The 20735-nt window shown below is 44.6% G+C and overlaps 1 protein-coding gene across 13 annotated transcripts in view; it reads right to left on the bottom strand.

The window, feature by feature from the left end:
- LOC146711973 (RNA binding protein fox-1 homolog 3-like) overlaps nucleotides 1-20735 on the bottom strand; it is a 435195-nt gene that overhangs the window by 48296 nt on the left and 366164 nt on the right. For 7 of the 13 annotated variants that reach the window (XM_085455037.1, XM_085455038.1, XM_085455041.1 and 4 more), the window contains one exon: nucleotides 2383-2676. In XM_085455037.1, the coding sequence (XP_085311163.1) occupies nucleotides 2383-2676 (294 nt within the window). The remainder of the gene's footprint in view (nucleotides 1-2382; nucleotides 2677-20735) is intronic. The other 6 variants (XM_085455043.1, XM_085455036.1, XM_085455045.1 and 3 more) reach the window with 1 other exon arrangement.

Raw genomic sequence — 20735 nt, 5'->3', positions numbered from 1 at the left:
AGCGCACATTTCGGTGCTTTTTTTTCCTGAGCTGTGATACACTTTGAATTCTAGCCAATCATTTTACGTTTCCAAGGATAGTAGGCGGGTCCAGGTACATACGTTCTTTTAGAGCAGAGCTACAGATTAAAAATGTCCAAGGCGAAGCGGTCAAAGTCTGGCTGTACTTCACAGCAAAAGATGCAAACTCAGCAGCAACAAGTGCTTTAAGCTGATACTGTGATACTGTCAAAGGAGGTAACACCAAGAATCTGGCGACGCATAGCGTTTTTTTTAAAAGCCGAGAAATGCGCCGTATTTGATAGCTTGCTGCGAGACCTCACACCGAGCACATCTACTGCGGGTGTGGTGCCTGTTATCGGACCCGGAGCAACATCCCCCAAAAACACGAAGAGGAGAGTCCTGGCCCCTAGCCCTGCCAGTGTAGCAGAAATGATGATGCAGCAGCAGCCGCTCTTCTCTGCGTGAGTAGCTTAATGTTGTTCGTGTGTAATTTACGTTGAGTAGGCTAACCACGTTATTACATTAACTCATGTAAGGTGAACTAGCAAACACCATCATAGCTACATGCGGCTGTCTTCTTGTTTGATGGCAGATACTCCCTTCACCCTGGCCAAAAAGGCTAAAATGACCAAAGAAAAAGTGGAAAACAGCTGAACATGAGAGGATTTTGGACAAAGTTTGTGTTTTTTCCATTGTTTAAGCACTGCTTCCAGCCAAGAGTGATACCATATATGCCCCATAGCTGCAGAAAAGGCTAACATTGTTATCTTTTTACAAAAAAACAGCTGAACATGAGAGGTTTTTGGACCAATTTTGTGTTCTCCATTCTTTAAGCACCGGCACCGTTTCAAAAGTACCGGTTTGGTACTGGTATCAGATAAAACCTAAATGATACCCATCCCTATTGGTAAGCTTAGCTCCATCTTTTATTATGCATATATTTCATGAGCCAGCCTCAAGTGGTCATTTGGAGAACTGCAGCTTTTAGGGTTGTGAGTTAGCTTCATTTCTGAGCTCATCAGCTGCTCATACAACAGATGAAATCATTTTCTTAGTACAAACCACAAATTTACTGTTAACACACCCACTCAGTGTTACGTGTGCTTCAGCAGAATAAAACCCATTTGTTTGCACAATAGCAGCTTCCTTTGTACACTTTATACTCCTAACTTTAGGAAATATTCAATCGCAATCACTGACAGTAATGAAGGCAATGCAAATCCTGCACTAAGAACCACTTTAGCACACGTTATAATAAAGAGAAGAAGCCAGTGTAGAAGTTATTTGATCGGTTGAGGAAGGGAGATCTTTTTATCAACAAATCCAGAAATGCACATAACGTGTGTGTGATATATGATGTTAATATGTTCTTCTGCTGCTGTTACAGTACCACCATGTTTCCCCTGCATGGTAGACTTTTGGATTTATGGCCGCAGCACCGCGCTGTATTCACAGAGTGCCCCTGAGCCCATGCAGTGATTTGCACCTCAGAATCAGATGTGTTTATAATGCAGATTGCAGATTACAATATTGAAAATGAAATTGTTTTCAGCCTCGTCCCTTGCGTACAGAGATCTCTCTTGATGCTCTTAATCTTTTCATCATCTATGGTACATAACAGAACAAAATTGCCAAATTCTTTGCAGCATTTTCCTGAGATACATTATCATCTTCCCCTTCTTCCCTTCTAAAGACTGAGCCTCTCTAGGATACTTTTTATGTATCCAGTCATGCTGCTGACTTCTTGCCAGTGACCTAATTATTTGTGAGATGTTTGGACTGATGTTTTTTAAGCTTTGAACAATTTTTACAATCTTGTTTTGACCATTTCTTAGGTTTGACTTCTGATTTACTGCCGCTGTACTATTCTTCTGTCAAACATGGGGTTTAATTTGCAGCGATTTAAGGGGTCGTGCTTCTGAATGAGAGTTTATGCTCCAAACTGCACCAGTTTTTCCTCAGTTTTCCGTACGTTACATGTTATTTGGTTCCAGTTATTTGAATCGTGCTTGTCAAGGCCACATTTACTTCCAAAATGTTTTTATACTGGAGCCGAAAAGTTTGAAGACTTTACATGCTGCGATTTGGGATCTGTTGAAAAAGTTTCCTGCATGCACACAGACTTTTCTGTCAATATACAAAGAGGGCAGAACTGGAGAGTTATAGGCAAGGACAGATCATGTAAATATTGACTGAATATTAAACAACAGGCTCACTTCTCAGTGAAACAAGGGAGAGGAAATGAGTCGAGAGAAATCACAGCATTTGGCTAAGCTCACACTGGTAAGCAGACAGAAGAAACCAGTCACGGGAAGAACAGTCGGACATTTGTAACGTTATAATAATACGGATAAAAAAGATAATATGAAGATATTTTACTTGCTGACAGCGTGTTGAGAACAGTGTTTGCAGGTGGTGAAGGACACTGACCGGTGCGGTCGTGGTGGCGGGCGTGCTGTTGTCAGTGCCGGCCGGCTCGCTGTGCGTCTGTGTGGGCGTGTAGAGGGTCATGGCGTGCTCGGGCACCCGGCTCTGCCCGGTGTAGTCCTGCGTCGGGAGCGGGTGAGGTGCCGCAAACTCTGCGGGAATGCCATTCTGTGGGGGAGGCGGGTACTGGGCTGGGGTGTACGGCTGGGCCATCGCTTCTGGGGGGTTGGTGGCCTCTTGGTTACCCTGTGGAAAACGCACAGCAGGAGGCGGGTGTTAGAACTACGGTTAAAATTAAACTTAAAGTAGGTTGTTTGACTTGTAAAACCAGCATGAAAGAAGCGCAAAGATCCCTGGTGTGATATGGAAGGCAACCAGGGAGAGATGTCCTGCACACCAACTAAGTCGGGGGGAAACAGCCATCATATCACATCTCAGCTCATATTAGAGAAATCCTTGATCTTCTCTAATGAACACAGTTTATGTTGTAGAGCATGGCTTGCTGTTGGAGGGGCAAGAGTCATGGGGAATCTCAATTGCACTTGTGGCAAAGCACAGGAGGAAAGATCAATTAATTGATAAAATTTTGATTAGGGCCTTTGATTTCAATGACAGGTCTGTTAAACCAGCAGCTGCTCCCTCTCCAAGCTCCACTTTCATACTTTTTGCTTTATGAGCTCTCCTGCTCTTCGCCACCCCCGTCTTTGTTTCTGTCTCCGGTTATCGTGTGGACTTTTTTAAAGAGTTTTAGAAAGATTACTTTTCTCTAATTCTGTTTCTGCCGCCTTGAAATTTCAGATTCAGCCAGTTTTATTTTCGAGGCTTGCACGGCCTCTGGCTAAATAAACGGAATAAATCTGCAGAAATCTTCTTTAAATTACGAAAAACCGTGAGCAGAGAAAAACAATGTGAACAAGCATTTGTTTGCACCTTTTTGTACTTTTAGTCAGTACAGACATGTCTCTGTCAGTAGTGTTTTTCATAAACTGTAGATAAAAGATGGATGTAGTTACCAGTGGCGCCGACTGTTTTACTGTTTGGTAATACTTGTATCACAGCCCAGGACTAAGGGTGTGATTCCCTGTAATTAAATAGAATTTCAAAGTATTTTATTTGAAAATGCAATAAAATTATTACCTATACCAATACTGAAAGATATTGATGCTAAAATCAGACACCGAGTCAGAATTTTACAGTAAAAGAAGAAATAAATATGTTGTAAGTAATTTTATGTAATTTTACGTACGTTGGCTTTACTCTTTAGGGCAGATTTTTATATCTTTATTTAATTTTCTTCATGATAATGTGCACGACCAAAGCTTTATTTGACTAATATAAATGTGACCGTTCTCCTTTACCAGCTTACAATACAAAAATAAATACTATAAATACTTGCAGGCCTACAGTATGTGACCTCATAATTATGAGCCAGGTGGAAGTTTCTTTTCTTTTACAGTCACTGTTCGAACATAACTTTGAAAAACAGCGTCTGAAGAGTACAGTATACTTTACATGTAAGATAGTACTGTTATAGTATTGTTTGTTTTTCTGCAAAATTGCAGACACATTACACAGTACTTAAAATCACTAACAGTATAACTGTGCCTCCTTCCCCTCAGGCGACACCTAAATTTACTAACAAACTGCTGACAGGACTTTCTTTCTCTCCTGTAGAAATCTGACTTGTTACCCTCTGGTGCACCTGCCTTTAAGGATGGCGACACAAATATGTAATTTTAAATAAAATACCTTGAAATTCAGTTTTTGATACAGGGTACTTACAGTCTTAGTCACTGAACGTAATCTAAGGTGTTGCCTACTGTTTTCTGAGCATTTCTTCTGTTGGTCTTGGTTTTTTGAAACTGGACATCACAAGCTATGAGTGGATCTGACTGAGAAACCACGAACTCTGCGCTCTGGTACAGTAGCTACTTGTGAATCACCCAGTTGGCCAACCTCAAAACAGACTTGATTTATTGCTGCATATCAATAAAATGGGAAGAACGCAGGTTTCTGGCATTTTTCAGACCCAGAAACAACCTTATGTTATGGATGTTCTACATCTACTCAACACCCAATGAACACGCTCGTGCTTTAAGACAGTCGAGACCTGGATGTCGATGCTTCATCTTTAAAAGACAAAAAAAAAAGGAAATTGCACCGAATAATCTCGTGCACTGAAATCCACAAATAAAGGTTATCACTTTGAGTTTTTAGACAGTTGCACAGTTGTACTCTATGATCATAAAACAATTGCAGCAACACTGAAATGTAGGCCTACGTTTTCTCGACTGACCACAAACTAATAAGAGAATTTCTGAGGAACTGGACCGAGAATCGATTACGTCTGTGTTTGTGAAGTCTTACAAAGGTAAGGGTGAGCCGGCTGAGTCCGATGGAGATATACTCATATATATATAAAGTTGCAGAGCCCTGTCACTAGCAGCACGCGCCCTTTGTATAACTCTGATCCATCCATATGCTTCCTGCTCGGTTTGCGCTGTGTTCCACGTGTATTTTGTAGTCTCTGCTCCTGACTTAAGTGATAGATGGCTCTTTGCAATGAAGCAGTTTCACAGACCCTTTGTCTCGTATGGATGCTTGAGATGATGAGCTGCAGAAATAATGGACTTTTCTGGCTGGTGCACATTGTTAAACTCGGTAATGGCTGGACTACAGAAGTGCGTGTCTTATTGTTACGAAGCACCGAGGTCTGCGAATCCAGACTAATGAGCAGAACGGTGAGATCAGTGCTGCTGGAGCGGATATCCATCCCAACATTAAAAAACACAGAGGGAAAAGGTGAGACAATAACGCCGAAATCCAATAACACCCCCTGCAAATACCCTCAATCAAATTTAAAGATACAGATCATGCGAGCTCGACGCATAAGTCTCTCGGTTAGAAAGGAGGCAAAAAAGCACCAGAAGTAAGTCTTTATGATTGGAGAAAAACAATAACGGTAAACAGATCGAGAAGTTTCGGTCTCTTTCTTGACAAGCTGACTAGGGATGGTGTGATGGTAGATAAATGTGTTTTCTTCCTCCTTGCTACTCGGCCTCCTTCTGTAGATTTCCAAAAAAAAAAAAAAAAAAAAACCCTATCTGGGCTGGAGGAGCCTGCGGTTTTAATGAGAGAGCCGAGCAACACTATGCTGTAAATGTAGTGGAAATAATTCTGCTCTGACGTGTTGGCAAACAAACCCCGGCCTAAACTGCGCTCTGCCAATTAAGGAAATGCTCCATTATCTAAATGAAAAAAGAGAGGAGCCTTGAGAGAGCCGAAGGATTGACCAGCCTCCTGCAGCCTGCCAGGCCCAAAGGCTGCTCCCACTGTAGGGGTGAACCCTCACTCCTGCCTGACCTAATCCGCCCTTCTCTTTTTCATTACGCTATATTTCTATCTCTGTCTCTCCCTCGATCCCCCACCCCTCCCCCCTTTCCCTTTTATGCTCATCTCTTCCTCCCTCCTCTCTTTTTATGCAGAAAGTTTTTTAATCTCTACCCCTGTGCTCTACTTTTCCTCTCCCTCCAGTCATGGCATTATATAACACACTTGCATTGCAGGGCATCCTAATTCAAGGAAGCTCTTGATGTTGGCAATTTTCAACTTCTAAGCACCCATTTTAAAGGAGAATGGGGTTGGTTACCTAAAAAAAAGAAAAAAAGAGGATGCACCTCCTGGTATGACAGCTGAATGTACTACCAGATCCTCTGTCCTCCTTTTAACCAGCCCGTGCAAGCTGTCGACACGTCAACAGTCCGGCAGAGACAGGAAGCTCGGAAACAAGGAGGTGCTGTGTTTGTACATCAAACGCCGTCCGTGTCATTAAAGGGATCAAAGCTTGGGCTCCGTCTTTTATTTTAGCTTCTGTCGGGACTTGTATCCCGATCTGTGTTTTTAAGAATTTACCAAATGCAATTTAAGTGTCCGCTGTCACGATCGAGAAAGCGTCGTCGTGTAAAGATTAGATCCACGGCTTAAGGACAAATCTTTGCTCCTGTTTTTTCTTTTGTAGGAAACCTCATTGTGCTTTAATCCAGTATATGGTGGCACCTTTAGGCTGTTAGAATAAAACACTGAGTCCTCATTAGTTTTCAATGAGATGCCTGCATTGGCACAGGAGAGGCTGCAGCAATATGCAGAGGCATGCGGCAAAAAGGTTGTGCCACACTACAATGCAGCGCCACACTCACTGAATCGCAGCCAATCGGGTGTTTGCACCGGATCACATTTTGTTTGTTTTTGCGTACGACGTGCGCGTTTTACTCGGAGTAATTGCAATGATTGCAGAAACCTTAAGAGAGGCCACAGTTTGGTGCTTATGAACGAGCGCGGTCAGCAAAATGAACGAAATCCCAAAAAACCTCAAGTCAAGAAGACTCTCCAGGAAGTAGGCGTGTCCTCGACAGAGTCGAGAGACGCTTTCATGCATGTAGATGAGCTCAGGTCGGAGTCCACTGGGAACGTTTAGGAACATAGTTCCAGCTGAATGTGTGCATGAGCGAGGGAACAAGAAGAGCACGAGGAAGGAGAGGAAGCGCTCATTATCCCAAGCAAACCGCATCATCTGTCAAACATGGTGGCGATGCACGCAAACGCAAATCCTTACAGGTCTGACTGCGTTACTCAAACTCCCCCCCCCCCCCCCCCAACCGATGCTACGTTCCTTCGGGTCCCCCACGTGAACAGGTGGGTTCTCTTAATTTACTATTAGTTGATCGATAAAGCAAGAAAAATGACGCTCTACACGCTGAAAAGAAAATTGAAGATAAAAAATATTGTTGTTCTTGTCTGCCATTAATAACAATTAGATGCCAATCCAGCAGAGTGGTACATGCAGCAGCGTCCTGGAAGCCTGGAAACAAATTACGTTCAGCTTAAACCGTTTAGGTAACTACGCTGGAACAAACATGACAGAGTGCCTAAGATTTGGAAAGTCGGTGTTTCTTAAAGTGATATTCTGAATGTAGGCAAATCACTTTGTGTGGACTATGGCATTAATCAGCAGGTGCTGACTGTATTTCTACAGCTTATTTGCTGCGGATCCTCCTGCTCCTGAAATAAAACTCTTCCTTAACAACATGACATTTTTTTAAAGTTCAGTATACTCTTTCTGCGAGAGGAGCTTCTGGTTTTAGTTTCTTGTTTGTTATTTCCTTGGCTATTTACTTGACAGTTCCTAAGTTTAGGGACATTTTTTCCCCTTTCTCGCGCTTTAGTGCTGCGTTAGCCGCGACACGTTCCGCTAAACTTGTTAAACTATCATCTGCCTTAAAGTGTTCCTCTGAGCTGGGGACGCAATCTGAATCGTTGCATTCACAGATCACACAGGCCAGTGTATATGTGTCAGGTCTGCTGCCATTTGAGCTTTAAACAAGTGCGAAGGACTGAGACGGAGCCAAGTGACACACAAACAGCGCATCAGCCCGGAGCTCGGGATCTGCGAAAGAAAACTACTAAAGTGCTGTAGCACCACGTCGCTGCCATTTCAAAGGGCAGCAAGGCAAAAGCAAGGAGGCGGAGAGAACAGGGCTCATTAGTGAAACACAAAGTAGCGCTGGCTCTCGTATGATCTTCGCCTTCCTCTGATGTAAGTGACAAACGAGTTATTCGACTGGAAATGAACTGGGAGAAGAAGAAAGGCCCACGCAAATCAGGGGAGTTGTGCTCGTCCCAGCGCGACCGCACGCCCTTTCGGCTGGGGCCGAGCGGACCCCGGCAAACGTCCACGGCGCCTAATGAAAAGTCATCCGTGACAAACCGGGCAGGTACGCAGCACATCCCTCTCCCTCCTGTTCGTTATGGCTCCGAATGAGCGCTTGTTAGACCGGGATCCCGGTGAGTGTTTCTCTACCTGCAGGCCTGTTTATGAGAAAAGACCAGGTCCCTTTGCGACACTTTAATGCCCTCCCCACATGGCCTCCAGCCATGAGCCGCCTAAACCTCATCTCCACGGGCACGGCGATGAAGAATAAAGGCAACCGGAGAGAGCGGCCTTTATCGATCTCCCATCCTTTCCATTCCTCTTTCCCCCATCTCTCCTTTCACCCTTTCTACTCCTATTACTGAAGAGCACAATAAAAAACACTATGTCTTATCTTAAGCACTCTCCTCGTGTAAAATTGGATTGGAAACCCTTACTTAAGGAGATCACTTCTGGAGCGGAGTTTTGTTTTTACAGTCAGCATAAGGAGCCAAAGGGGTCAGAGGGAGGCCTGGTGGCGATGCCCACCGCCGAGGCTGTCAGTCTGGCACAAAATCCCATTGCGCGGTGCTCAGAAAGCTAGAGACGAGAGGCTTTCGCTGTTAACCCCGGTGTGGACGGTCAAGGCTATATTCCATCTCAGCAGGTACAAGGGCTTGGCCGCTCGCCAGCTACCCGTGATCCTCTTTAGCGGCACTCGCAGGGACGGTGTTGAGAGGCCGAGAGGAGACGGGCTGTGCAAATACAGGAGCTGTTAGGAGGAACTCATAACGGCAGAGTGCTGCTCTGACTCATACGTGCGATGGAGGGTCAAAGAGCAGCGCGGAGGCAAAATACGGCGGGCGACTAATTGCGTTGCATTGAATCCGGAGGGAAATCACTCAAATGGGAGCGGGCTGATCAATCTCAGCGATAGGAGCCGTGATGGAGTGGGCAGCTTTATGGCTTCAGCTCCGTCACACACAGCCTGGATCATTTTTCAGCAGATGCCTTTCTACTTTACTGGCTTCCTACTGTACTACGCTAATAGTCTAAAGAAGCAAGAAATGTTCCTCCCCACTCTATACATTAAGCAATTCAAGTAGATTTATGAAGAGCTCGGCAGCGCTTTTGCATAACCCAAACAGCGTGAATACTTAACACACAGCTCTGCCGCCTCATTCCTTCACGGAAAACATACACAAGCAACTTTTCTTTGTCAGATTACAGATGACATAACATTTTTTAAAGCGAACCTTAAAGCTTTTCGGTGCCTGAAAATGGTTCCTGTGCCATCTAAAAGCTCATGCCTCTCTAGAAAGATGCTCATTTGCTTTTAATGACTGGCTCACGGTGACAGTGGCAAACTTGTGACAAATCCCACGCGGCCGTCACGGCACGAACCCGAGCGCGGTTTGTCGTGAGAAGCGAAACGCAGCTCGGCGGAGGCCGATCGGTTGATGCAACACAAACGAAACACTGAGTAGTTTTCAGCCAGCTGCATGAAAGCCTCTTGTCGTCCCCCCGCTCTGCCGCTGATGCTCGGTTAATTGTAGCCCCGCTCGCAGACAGTCAGGCAGGCAGGCGAAAAGACGGCCTGAGATGATTTCCACAGGCAACTGGCATTCATTTTGTCTCGAAGGCGCATAAATAAAGGCTGTCTAGCTGGGTCCATTTTAATTAGATGAGCCACATGATCTTACTCCAAGTTTCTCTGTTAACACTCACCAGAGGCTGCGGCATGTGTTAATTACAACCACATGCCACACACTGAATCCAAGGTGTGCTGGAAAGGAGAAGCTAAGACGAGGTAAACAACAACAACAACAAAACACCTTCAGCAGAGCTTCTCGTGATGAGGTACGTATTTGGTGCAATGGCTATTCCCCTCCCCCAAGTCAACCAATTACAGCGAGCGGGAGAGAGAGTGAGGGAGAGAGCGAGCGGGGAGATTGCAGAAGCAGCCCAATTTAATGCAGATTCACATCACACCCCCAGCACAGCCAAACCCTGGTCCTCCTCACAACTACAGTAGGTTTATGATTTCAAATGGGCTGGGGAGTGGGTTATTGTTTTGTCTCACATTTCCTCCCCTGCAAACTCCCATCTTCCCATTTTTCCATCTCATTTGTGCAAAAATCAATTCGCGAAAATAAACACTCGGCTTCCTCGCCCCGTGTCCGAGTCAATTTAGATTTTGCGCGCGCTCCTGCCGCGCTTTTCCGAGAGCCTTAATCGTTTTCACGTGTCACATATGTTTCATCCGCTCTAACATGATTTTTCCTTGTTATTGGGAGCACTTATTTGCTCCACGGCCTCGGATGAAGGTATTAGAAGGAGAGTTCATTTTCCCCAATCCCTTGCTGATTTCTTCATTACATTGCAGCGGTGGCGCCGCACGCAGAGCCCCGCACCGAGATGGGACTGCTCTTAGCGGTGCGACTGCGAGCGTTACTATACCTCAGAGACGCCGGAGCGCCACTTAATAAACAGAGTAGACAGAGGATCACTTTGAACTCCTGTGACATGTAATGAACCTGTCTGCCGCAGCCACGGCGCTGTCTGGGCTCGGGCGCTGCGTGGTAAAAATGCAGATAAATAAAAAAAGAGAGAGGAAGGACCAAATAAGCCCGGAGGCCCTGTGAAAAAGCCATCAGTTACACATGGTTAGACTCGGAGCGTTTTGCCAACGCCGTAAGAGGAGATAATTGTCTGTTTCAGTGCCGTTGCCGCTTTTGTTGCATAACAGATATTTACATCTGGGACTAATTACTCCGCACTGGGTGTCAAAATTTGGATTAACTTGTGGGATTCGTCAAAGTTTTGTGTTTAGACTCGTTTATTAACGGGGAGCAGGCAGTGTGCCCGTTTGACCTCAGAAACGCGCCAAAGAACTTTTTCTTTTTTTGTTCTTTTAAAGTTGTCAGAACAAAGTGAAATCGACGTACATATTCCATTACTGAACAGCTGCTTGGAGATTGCAATTGATCACCGAAGGTAAAGACCTGAACCGAATGAAAACCGATAACTGAACGGCGGGATGTTCTGTCATTCTGGTCATACAAACCCGCAAATCAATCGTCACGCCAGGGGTTGCTCTTCAGACTGCAGATGAGCGTTTTTCCAGATTCTAGTGGGGATAGAAACGCCAACATTGGTTTGATTGTCATGTTAATTCACTACCTTTTTAAATTTTTTTCCATTCTCACAGGCAGGGGTTATGATACCGGGGCCAGAGTTCCTCGTGAGGACAAAATGCCATTACTTAAGCATGCAGGAATCTCGACATGACATTCCTTGACCGCTGTGACAATGGCAAACATATGCAAATGAAGGAGAGCGCCACTGTCATTATGACCCTGTCACGGAGACGCTGACACCTCCCCGTGGACCCCAAGCATGTTAGGAAAAGGGGGAGATAAACAGCTGAATTCTGGGAGGAGAACAGGTGTAACGGCGTCTCTCGTGTTATCTCTTTATTCCCTTTGCTCTGCTGCGATTCCCGTCGTATTTGCATATCGTTCCAGCTTCCGCTGGCCTATTTGCCTCGTTGAATCCTTCGCTCTCCTTTTTTTTGTCTTTGCTCTGCACTGGAAGGAGGGACAGGTTTACATGGGCGGGATTCTTTGAAGTGAAAAAGCCGACTACTCCCCGCTGTAGCCAAAGCTCATCTAATCAGGGGCTAATTCCAGTTATTAAGATTTGAGAGATAACTTTGATTCATCACAGTCCATCTACCCCGATCGGTTAATCACTGTCGCGCTAAGCTCTTTTTTAGTCATCCTTTTGTTTCCACTCCCTCTGGCGTGCAGAGAGAGAGAGGGGGATAGAAGAGAAGGAAAAGGGAGAAGATATTAACAATATTAATGACCCGTGATTCTCGTCTCCTTAATGAGAAGGGTTATTAACTATGATTATCCATGATGAAATGGTGGTAATTCTTGAAAGCTTGAGAAAACTTGTACAATCACTTGTCTGCTGATTTGCTCCTGTGATGTTTAAGAAAGAGAAAAGGTGAGTGTGGTGAGAGAGAGGAGTCGGAGGATAAAGAGGCGGGGGTAACTCGGGGAAACAGCGATGCTCGCAGCGGGAAGCTGGGAGGCAGGCGTCTCCAGTCCCGCCGCCGCTGCATTTCGCAGAGTTAAAATCTGTCGTCTTCAGAGAGATGAATCCAAACTCTGAAGTCATTCCCCCTCTTTAAAACCCTCGTCGCCTCGACGTCTCTCCTGATTCCTCTGCTGGTGGCTAACGAGTGGGCCAGCGCATGCAGCCAGTCGCCCATCTGCCGGTTGACACTGCTGAATGGCTGTTTGAACACCTATGCCACTCTCGCAGATCCCTGATGCAGCATTTCCCTCGCTCGCCTCTTTTTTTTTATTCCAATTATAGGAAGTTGCATGCCTGTGGAGTCCCTGTCGGCTCCATATGATTCCCTCAACGGAGAGGGGGGTTGCGTGGTAGGGGGTGCTGTCTGGTGAATCATTGATGTGCAGTCAGACTGTTTCATTGCAGATCTGTGTGCGTGTGTGCATATGGGGGAAGAAAGGGGTTAGCAGCAGACAGATAACAATCCTGAATTATGCATGTCTGTCCCTTGTGAGGAGTCGAGGTGGCGGGGAGGGGGCTGGCGACGGGAACGAGCTACACTCTCTCTCATCCCCGGGGACAAATTTGGATAGGAAAGAGCTCGGTGCGGAAAAGTTGGGACCGCCGTGAGCTCCACCTGACCGATTCAGACGCCTCTCTTTAGCTCGACGAACTCTTCAAACTGTGATGGCTGCCGTCTCGTAGGCGCGGGATGCCCGGGAAATGAGTTCGGGAAACAGCGTGCTCTCTGGCAAAACTGCTAACAGGACAGAGCAGCAGATTTCCCAACTTATTTGTTAGATATTTTTTAAAGGCATCTTTGGGAATTCAAGCACGGGCCATGTGGAAACACTCACCTTCCCTAAATTACACTGTGTCACAGAAACACCTGCTGGGCCCATTTTAGATAATAATCCCATTTCTACATGCCAGTACAGCTCTCACACTGGAGAAATTGGATTGTTTGCATTACTGACCTGTGGAGCAAGGCAGTCTGGGAAAAGCAACAGCCTTGAGGCTTTATTAGATTCGGCCGGTCTTTCATAAACAAAAACCTTGCTTTTGAAAAAGGTACAAAAAAAATAAAAAAATCTACTAAATGTGGGTAAGCGAGCACTTTGTGGACACACTCCATTTATTTTCTCCAATTAAATCTCTTTAATTGGATTGAGGGCTGGCACCTGGTTTACACTCTGTCAACCACGCAATCCACAATAATTGATGCCAGAGCCGAGGTGTCTGTGTGCGCGTGGGATGTGTGGCGATGGGGGAGGGATTCAGAGCATGTCTCACTACTCCACAATTTCACTCTGATCAATTTATCAATGGCCCGCCTCGCTGTCCGCCAGCGTCCACTGCACTGAGATGGGGAATGCCTTAACGCTTTAGTGTGCAAGCCAACACACACACACACACACACACACACACACACACACAAGCAGTGCCGGAGGAAGCAGACATGCAGCAGCAATACTACAATGTATAAAAATAAAAAAAAAATCAATATAAGAACATTATCTAAGAATGCGCTGTATTAAAAAGCACACAAAAGAAAAGTGGACACTTTGTTACTGACGCCTTAATGTGTAACCATCGTTTAACCCTGAAGCTAAAATGGGCTGTTTTAACATGTTTTGGTAATACAGTGCACCATCTCCAAATGAAAGTTATCCTTTTTCTCAGGAAGAAAGGGCATTATCGTAGGTGGCGAGTTTGCATTTAGAATTTAAATAGCTGGTGACAAAGAGGATGCAGATTTTACAGTAGATTTGTTTACTTGCCGTCCATTGCTTTGGGTTTTAAAGCCGGTACGAGTGCTGCAGATCACAGCATCACCTTGAGGAGCACGTGACTTCAGGAGGATCGTACTAGGGCAGCTCGGTCGGCTGCGTCTCAGCGGGTTAATTCTGCAGATGTTTCAGGTGGAGCTCATTTAAGTACTTTACCATCAGGTAATTAAAGCTTTAACGGCGCATAATGCGTCATAATCTGATGATATGTTTTTATGTAGTAGCTTATGTTTTGTATTGTTCTCGCCATCATTCCAAAGTGAGCAGTTTGTTAAAGGGAGCGTGCGACCTGTGGCCGCCACGCTGCACAGCTTCCATCAAAATTAGATTTTTATTATTTTTACATAGATTATAAAGTGATCAAAATAAATTAGAATGCATGTACGTTAATATGCAGATACGAGCTTTGTTTTTAGTCATTATAATAAAGTACTTACTGAGGTATTAATCTGCATGAATCTCTACCTGTAATAACTGTTTTGTAAATCGGTCATAAGCAATAAAACTCACTCTGGAGGCGTTACAGTTACAACTTTAATGTGCTACGTTTCAAACTGTTGGTGAATTAGCTATGAGCGAGGCCGAACACGCTTTAACTTGAACCTAATTAAGAGTTAGTCGGCTGTTTTTAAAAGGTGCGATTTTATGTTTTGTTACATATGAACAGACCACAACATGAAGTGTAATTACAATGAAACTGGTGTTTTTTCCCCTTGTTTTCTGTCATGTATGAATTAATTAATATTGAACATAGTTTCAAATATGATAACGTCAGCTTATTATTAATACAAACTGCTGCGTGTATTTTTTTGTCCATAAAGGGAGACGAGCTACAACAGCTGGTTTGCTCTGTTGGTGAATGAACTGAAGGCCGGGTATAAGATAAAAGAGGATTAATTTGAACTGTGAGTCGTGTAAAGCTACTGTGGTACAGTTAGAGAATAAAAAGAAACGTGGACTGGGAAATAGTCTTCTTTGAGTTCATAATCCATGTACCACAGCTTCCTTTCTTACTAACAGAACGCCACAGAGGACGATGTCTGTTGTACGTCAGTATCACGTTTATAAGCATTTATAAGACTACACACACACACACACATATATATTATATATATATATATATATATAATATATATGTGTGTGTGTGTGTATATATATATATATATATATATATATATACACACACACACACACACACACATATACATACACATATATATATATATATACATACACATATATATATGTGTGTGTGTGTGTGTGTGTGTGTGTGTGTGTGTATATATATATATATATATATATATATGTGTGTGTGTGTGTGTGTGTGTGTGTGTGTGTGTGTGTGTGTGTGTGTAGTCTTACACAATGGTCTGTAGCATGTGAGCTACTAACTGATGTTGTCACAAACATGTAGTGGAGTACAGTCACCTTTCTCACTCACTATGTATTAACAGACCTCTCTGCATTGAATCATATCTGTTATTAACCTCTGTCTCTCTTCCACAGCATGTCTTTATCCTGTCTTCCTTCTCTCACCCCAACCATTCACAGCAGATGGCCCCGCCCCTCCCTGAGCCTGGTTCTGTCGGAGGTTTCTTCCTGTTAAAAGGAAGTTTTTCCTTCCCACTGTCGCCGAAGTGCTTGCTCATAGGGGGTCATATGATTGTTGGGTTTTTCTCTGTATGTATTATTGTAGAGCCTACCTTACAATATAAGGCCTCGAGGAGACTGTTGTTGTGATTTGGCGCTGTATAAATGAAACTGAACTGAATTGAGTAAAAAAATATTTTCCTCTGAAATAAAGTGAATTAAGTGAAGTAGCATAAAATGGAACTGAGTAGAGTACCTTAAATCGTTACTCCAGCCCTTACCCTGTCCATGTGCAGGCTACTTTCCACCGCTGTACATAAACATAATGAAAACCACACGCTCTCATATAAAGGGCCTGCTTCAAGGCTCAAACACATGCTAATGCCACAGATTTACATACATGGTTGCGAGCTGTGGAAACACACGTGATTATGCACACCTACAGAACTCGGATCCACTCCTGAATGCAAATGCAGGCGTGGAATACAAATGGTGCGCGCCCACGTGTGGGAATGCGCAGACGTACAAATCCAGGAGATGCATCACGACGCTCTGACAGCACCTTTAAGACACTTTGAGAAACGCCCGGCTGCTGAATACGGAGCGCCGCCGCCGCCGCCACTGCCGTACAAATGAAGAGAGGCAGAGACAGAGCGAGAGGGAGGCCAAGGGAGACCCGACACAGTAAATAAAAATACAATTTCCTCCAGTGACATGCCCATTCTGTTGGAAGCCTGACTCTAATTATTCTAAGCACTTTGAGGGATGGCTTTCCACTGCATTAATCTACACATCCCACCAGCCCATCCACAGTCGATGCACTTTTAACTACCTAAGGACGCTCTGAAACTCTTCCTGAAACCTCGGGAGGAGGAGATTGACTTTGTACAGTGATCGGGTAAGGTGCTTTGCCTGACTGAATCTTTCTCTAAATCTCCCAGCACAACACCGTGCAACAATTTTCATTTTCAATTTCAAACTGCGCCTCTCCCTCTCTCTCTTAAAAAAAAGAAAAAAAAGGAGAAAAGATCAGATTCGAAGGGGGAACGTACGCGGCGCCGTGCGGCTCAAAATAAGTTGGCGAATTCTCATTACGGGGCTTGTGCGGTTTTGTGGTTGTTTTCCTCGGGGCAGGAAAGCACTCACAGCTCATTTGGAACTGAGATGAATTGATAAATCACCAGGGACCATCAATCAATCGATGAGCTTATCAGTACTCGCTGGTTGAGACTCCTCCCACTGCGAGAGGCCATTTTTGGTAGGAATATGTTGGGCAAATGGGCTTTTAACATAATAGCTCTGTCCACTTGTGCTGAGTGCAAGATTGATGCCGTGCAATGTTTACATGTTGACACAAGCAGTAATAGTGATGCACAGCAGGTCCTGTGTTTACATGTAAAATAATCTCCACACACACACACACACATACACTTAGACATACTGTAATATGAAAGAGTGCTCACATTCTGGTCGTGTTTATCAAAATCTAAACAAGATCAAACCATCTTTGAACGGCTGTGCTCTCTGATCGAGCCTGAACGTTTGGCTTTGCTGCGCTGCAATATCTTCTCTTTATAAACATCTGCCCCCTCAGCGGAGCGAGAGAGAAATCTAGCTTTCCAAATTATTCACCACTCTTTTTTAAGTAGAAAGTTTGTAATAACAGGAATCCCAGCAGCTATTTTTTTTTTGCCTCTGAACTGACACAGAGGCCAAACTGCAGAGTGATATTTCCAGCTTCTCCCATCATTTAAAAGAAAAATGCACAAAATGCAGAACACGAAGGAGGCTGCAATAAAGAGCGCTGCAGCTACTCTTAAACATAAGCATGCTGATATTTTTAAATGCAATGCAATGACTGTAACTGCATTACATCGCCTCTGTCAGTGCGCCCCAGGGTGGCTGTGGCTATAATGTAGCTGCCATCACCAGTGTGTGGATGGGTGGATGACTGGATGTAAAGCGCTATACAAATACAGACCATTTACCATAATTCACTCTGTCTCCTGTTCACACACACTTTCCTAGGAAGATGTGTATTAATCCGCCACTGATTATCGTCCCAAACCGATGCAACATTTAGCACTAAAAAGTGCAGTTTAGTGAAATGAAGCCAGAAAAAGTGAAGAAAACAAACCTTTAAGTTGCTGTGTTCTTATATGGCATCTCATTCAAACACCTTTCATTAAGTGTATGCCTTCAAATCTCTTAGAGATACTTTTTTTTTTTATCAGTGGGAGCAGGAACCTGAAATTTAGAGTGAAAATTCCTCTGCTGAATATAATTCCTCACACTGGCTGCGAGCGCCAAGTGTTGGCAGGTAAATTAACTTTCCTCCAAGTTACCATCTCCAACCCACGTGCCCTTCAGCAAAGCACTTATCCCCTAACCGAGCTGCTTGCTAAGCCATCAGCGGAAAACCGAGACTGCAGCGAGAGTTAACATGCGCGAGTGTGTGAGAGCACCGCAGGGCGATGCCTAGAAAAGAGGTTGCACACTCAGCAAACATGGGTCGAATAGGGGGAGAGAAAAGAAAGTAATGAATGAATAAACAAGCAGCCAAAGAATTAAATAAATAAAGTTGTCATGTTTTTATACAGAGGGAAATTACTACAGTTGAGGACAAAGTGTGAGGAATTTGCTCCTAAAACCAGTGGCTTACAAACATTGATTTAAATTATGGAAAAAGAGGCAGCTGCATTCTTCTTTATTCAGCCACCCAATCAAGGATTTGAGACTTTGAAAAATGCCAGAAATCAGAAAGCGAAACGCTTTCAAAAGGAAGATAATGCGTCGCTTGTGTGCGGCTCTGCATCCGCATGAAAGAGCTAACTGCGCCGTAATGAAAGAACGTGACGTGCGACAGAAGGACGGTAAAGAGAAAGTGTCCAAACACTCAACTGTTGTGATCCATTCACGACAGCCTGACTGCTACAGACACGATGATGGACAAGGTAATAAATGGCTCTGCGTGAGATGCTTTGTGGTGCGGCGTATAATAACTGCTTGTTTTTGCCTATAATGCTGATGAAAAGAAGGCACAGAGCCCAGTGAGAAGGAGAAACTGCTCACGGCACAGTGATCGATCCTGCTAATTCCATGTTTTAGAAAACACGTAAAAGTTTAATGCAAATGGAGAAAAAGAAAAGAAATTCTAGGCCAAATTACCAGACAGAACCACTTATGCTGTGATGCTTTTTCTATACTGGAGAAGCTTGTCAAGTATCCACTTATATCGCAAAGGGTTTTTAAGGAGCGCCGTTACCCTCGCCGAGGCCACACAAGCCTCTTTAAGGCGACGGTTTGCGCTGAAATCAAACTTACACGTTTGTCCTCCAGCCTGTAGAGCTGTTTATGCATCTGGAGTGTTTCAGCACAAGATAAGATAAGATAACCTTTATTAGTCCCACACGTGTCTTGGTGATATTGGCTGTTGCATTCGAATTAAAGAAAACTACGGGAAACCTGGCAGCGACGTTTCGATTTCCAGAAATCACGATCGGGTTACACAAAGGACGGAAGCACAAATCTACCCGCGACGAGAGATTTGTGCTCGTGAGGTGAACGTAAGTGACTGGCGAATGTAGTTAGGCAGAGAGAAAATAGTGCTCAAGGATTAGCTTTGAGGTGGCAAACTCACGCCAAGACAACCTACATGGAGAGTACGTACAGCAAATTAGAATTTGGAGTCATGTTGCCTCTGATAAAGGCAGATCTTTACACTGCATGTGGATAAACGCAGAACTACTTGTCCCAACTTTCACCAAATTTCACTTGCCTTCATCATTCTAGCTAACAACCACAACAACCCCCAAATTGGGCCAGCCCCCCTCCTTCTTTACAGTTAATGATCCAGCTCCTTATTTATGTAATTGATACAACATCCCCTCATCATATCAGGCTGGCCCGTCTCGTGACATCCAGTGGTTATTTAAAAACCAGAATCAGCTGGATGTATTGCTGCAACCTGAGAACACAGACGTGTGTGTGTGTGTGTGTGTGTGTGTGTGTGCTGAGGCTCTGAATACAGTGCTACTATGTGGCAGCTGACACAATGGAAACAGATTGCCACGGTTGCTCTGCAGCTCTCCATCACATCTCAGCAGAAGGAGGGAACGCGAGGCCTAAGGGTCAGCGCTGTGGCCGCCTGCAGATACAAGGCACCGGGCCCGGCCATTACTGTTAGCTAATTGGAGTTTTCCTCGGGGTCAGCCTCGCCATCTGTGGTGCCTTTACCAGCAAAGAGCACTCAAACCACTCCTGTATCGTTTTAAACACCGTGTCACCGCTTGACGTGACTCCCTTTCTCTCTTTCCACCTTTGAGGACAGGGAGAAGAGGGGGGAGGGCCGAGGAAAGAGCGCGATCCTCCTCCTCCACCGCAGCTGGTTAATAGGAAAAGTCTCTGTCTCCTCTGTGCACCATTCATCATGTCAAATGTTAATATCTTTAAAGGTCAGGCTAAGTCATAAAGAAAAAAGAGCCTTGGCTAAACTTTCCCTGGGATTTCCAGAGGTCTAATCACCAATCACCAAATCTGAAGTGTCTCTTTTGATTGGCTTTTGATGGCTTCGTTTCAGAGTGAATTATTACACAAAAAGGGACATTTAGAAGACAACAGCCAGCTTATTTTTTTCCATAGTAGCATGGAGGAAATTCTCCGGGTAGATCGATGGGGGAAAAAAAATAAGAAAAGAGGAAAAATGGAGTCTGAAGATGTATGGAAAGAAAAAAACTGCAGTGGTATGATTTATCCAGCTGACTTCAAGCTGGAAAGCAGCAGGGTGCACAAAAAAGGAGCATAAAAGCTAGATGAAATAGAAGAAGAAAAGGTTGCGGGAAATAAAAGAGAGGCAGAGGAGCTAAAGACTGCTACTGTCTGACAAGTGTCACACTTGCGCTTCGATCCAGCCTTCCTCCTGCGCTAATGACTGTCAACACGACAAGCAGGGCCGTCTGAAGGGGGAGAAAATTACTCGCTGAAAAGCAATTGACTGACCCCCATCATTTCTCAGGGAACCAGTGACCTGTGAATATTTCATTATGGGGAAAGTCGTGAGGCCCATATAAATGGAGGGCGGGGGTGTCGATCTGCCGAGCTGTGCCGTCCCCAGCCAGAGAGGGAAACCGGGGGCAGACCTGCCTGTCTGGTAC

Source organism: Copadichromis virginalis, linkage group LG4, assembly GCF_057382275.1.
Source record: "Copadichromis virginalis isolate Kocher_CV1m ecotype Utaka linkage group LG4, C_Virginalis_male_GT1.1, whole genome shotgun sequence".
Taxonomy (NCBI): Eukaryota; Metazoa; Chordata; class Actinopteri; order Cichliformes; family Cichlidae; genus Copadichromis; species Copadichromis virginalis.
This window is presented reverse-complemented; position numbering and strand designations above follow the sequence as displayed.